Source organism: Cibotium barometz, chromosome 44, assembly GCF_041138505.1.
Source record: "Cibotium barometz isolate CiBa-2024 chromosome 44, ASM4113850v1, whole genome shotgun sequence".
NCBI lineage: Eukaryota > Viridiplantae > Streptophyta > Polypodiopsida > Cyatheales > Cibotiaceae > Cibotium > Cibotium barometz.
This window is the reverse complement of record NC_141089.1, coordinates 19,313,674-19,316,618: the sequence shown is the minus strand read 5'-3', so window position 1 is coordinate 19,316,618 and position 2,945 is coordinate 19,313,674. Positions and strand designations below refer to the sequence as shown.

The window sequence follows — 2,945 nt, the reverse complement described above, 5'->3', positions numbered from 1 at the left end:
CTCCTACTGGATTCGCTGCTGGCGTCCTTCAAGAGCTGGCTTATCGCATCAGCCTGCGCCACGCCGTCAATAGCTTCGCCACTTTTCATGTCCACCTGCAGCCGCCACGTGTCGCCGTGCCCCAGGTACAACGGCTGCAGCCAGCCCTCAGCAATCTGCAGCGCCCCGTGAAAGAGCGTCACATGGGTCTGGCGCCGCAGGTAGAAACCGATCTTACGGTTGGGGTTGTGCACCTGGGCTGTTAGCTGCAGCTCCACCAGTGGTGCCGGCTGGTGGCTAAGGTCCAGGCTGGCCACGCTTCCTCCCGTCACGCCAAACTGCGGCAAATGCACGGGACGCACGGCCAGGTACGTGATCAACGCGGTCGCCCCCAGAAGAAGCAACACGCCCGCCAACACGCCCGCCACAGCCGCCATAGAGAGGAGGCAGCGGCGGCGGCGGCGTTGGCTTGCGCTAGTGGTGCTCTTCTTGTTCGGCTTCTCCTGGTGGTGCTCTTCATCACCTGCAACTTCTGGCGCCGGGAGTGCGCCACCGCCCTCGCCCAGCTCCAAGTCCGCCTTCTCCTGCTCGTGATGTCCACTCGCCATCAAGGTGTTGCATCATGGCGTGGATCGCTGTATATATAGCCTTTCGCTTTTCGCTGCGCTAGTGCCTTTCCAAAAGCAAATGTAAAAAGTATTTCATTTTTTTAATTAAAAAAAGCGCGGAATATAGAGAGGAGCATTTACAAAATAACTTGCTTTTTAATCAAGAAGCATAACTTCAATATCCAATCTCCTAAACCCGTGTGTCCGACAGCCCAGCTGGACAAAAAAATTTCTTTTGTGGGCCTAAAATGCTCAATGTCCGTCGCGGAATAGAAAAAGTGGCAGGACAATTCCAAAAGGGTAAGTTTTGCAATGCACCCATTTGATAGCCATATCATATCCAAAGATCTATCTATTCATAAGTTTTGCAATGCACCCATTTGATAGCCATATCATATCCAAAGACCTATCTATTCAGCAAAAAAGATCGATGGGATTTAAAATTAATTATGTGAAAATCTTGAGGTCACACCCGCAAAACAATAATACCCTTATTTCTAATACTTTAAATACTATAAAGTGCACTAATATAGCTGGGGGCAAGGCCAAAACCAATAAATATAGAAGTGCAGAATGAAAACCCCTCCTTTTGCCAGTTCATTTGCATAACAAGAGGAGCTCCGGCATAAATTTTTGTCACCAAAATACGTTTAGTGCGCTAGGCAGAAGAGGAACTTGGAAGGCAAGCACTGGCACAAGAATAGATGCGAAGGCAAATCTCACTAGCCATACTAAGTACATGATAAAGGTGAGAGATCACCATACCATATACAAGCCTCCACCCTGTGGAACTTGGAAGGAGGCAAGCACTGGCACGCAAGAGTCTATGCTCAGGAGCAAGTCTCACTAGCCATAGTAGTAGTAAGTACATGATAAAGGTGAGAGATCACCATACCATCCAAGCCTCCATCCACCTTGTATGGTATTTAAATAGAGGCAACATACATGTGGTTGTTGAATGTCTACAAGTGCTATAAGCTAACAAGGCCATGATGAGATGGGATTATTACTTACAAGTGTTGGGTTGGATGTGCCTTGGAGAGCACCCACTATGTGAAGGACCTAATACAGGGGTGCTTTTATTTTTTTAAAGGATATATGCCCTATATAAGTGAGTGGATTGCTCATAATCAAGGGTCTCTAACTGGGAGGATTCCTAGGATATCGTCGGGACCGTGCCACATCGAGGTCAAGTGCTAGTGCATCATCTAGATATGGTGGGCTTCATTGGTATGGGACATCATGCCTCTATCGACGGATAAGCGGCCCATGACCTAACTTTTCTTGAAGAATTCTAGAGTCAAGGTGCTATTCCTCTTGGAGGAGGAAGTCCGTCAACTAATGGAACTTTTTTGGCTGCTAACCTCAGGCCTCAGTCTGCTGCCCAGAGATCTACCACTGATGAAGGAGGAAACAAAGACGATTTGAACAAACCTAGAGACTCAAGCAAGAAAGGTATGTCCATCTCAATCACCCTTCCACTTCATCTGGTTCGGGATTGGGTTGTTACATACCAGACAAGGGCATTGATTGGACTCTACTTTGGCCTTTGACCTTTGATAGAGGTTTTGAAAAGCTAGATTAGGGACAAATGAGAAACAGAGGAGTAGTTTCTCCCTGATAATGATTTTATTTCTATGTTCAAAGAAGAAGAAACGATGCTTAATGCTATTCATATGCAAGACTGTGGATACCTCACAATGCACCTCTCTCCCTCTTTGGGTGGTATCCTAAATTTCCTCCAATTGGCGCGAAGGCTACTAGGTGCCCTATTTGGGCAAAACTTCTTTTCCTTCAGCAAGCCCCCCCTTTCCACTGCTCGTTCTCCTAAATCTAGGGGCACAAACAGATTTTCCCCTCTTTTGGTGGATGCTCGTGATGCCTCCCCCCTTGATGTTGACAAAGGAGATGATGAAGCTAAAACAGTGGAAAGGTCTCAAGCCCACTTTGAAATCAACAAAAAATTTGAGAAAGAAATAGAAGAAATAAAAGGAGGACCCCCCCACCCCCTTTTGTGACTATGTTGTGACATCTACAATTATCCCTCTCATCTTTTTGTCTGTCTTCGTCCATCAGTTCTTTTTTATTGTCTTTATGAGCTCCTGTGTTTCCATTAACATTGCTTGACCCTCTTCTATCCTTCCGGTAGCCTCTTTAGGTTGGTCGGGGATGATAGCTAGTTGTAGGCTCTCCTTTGGTTCCGGCTCTTTTAAAGGCCTATTTGCCACATGGTTAAGTACCTGAGTTAGGAGGTAAGGATTACTTATCTTTGATTGATGGGGTTTTAGGTATTTCTCCATCTCCTTATGCATATAATAGGCCCCGTCCTCCTCCTTCTCCTCATAAGATTTAGCTATC

At 46.4% G+C, this 2,945-nt stretch overlaps 1 protein-coding gene across 1 annotated transcript in view; it reads right to left on the bottom strand.

Moving 5' to 3' along the window:
* LOC147613037 (uncharacterized) overlaps positions 1 to 587 on the bottom strand; it is a 771-nt gene extending 184 nt beyond the window's left edge. The window contains exon 1 of the mRNA XM_086782740.1: positions 1 to 587. This exon is cut by the window's left edge and continues 184 nt beyond it. Within this exon, the coding sequence (XP_086638866.1) occupies positions 1 to 587 (587 nt within the window).
* Between the last annotated feature and the right edge of the window lie 2,358 nt (positions 588 to 2,945).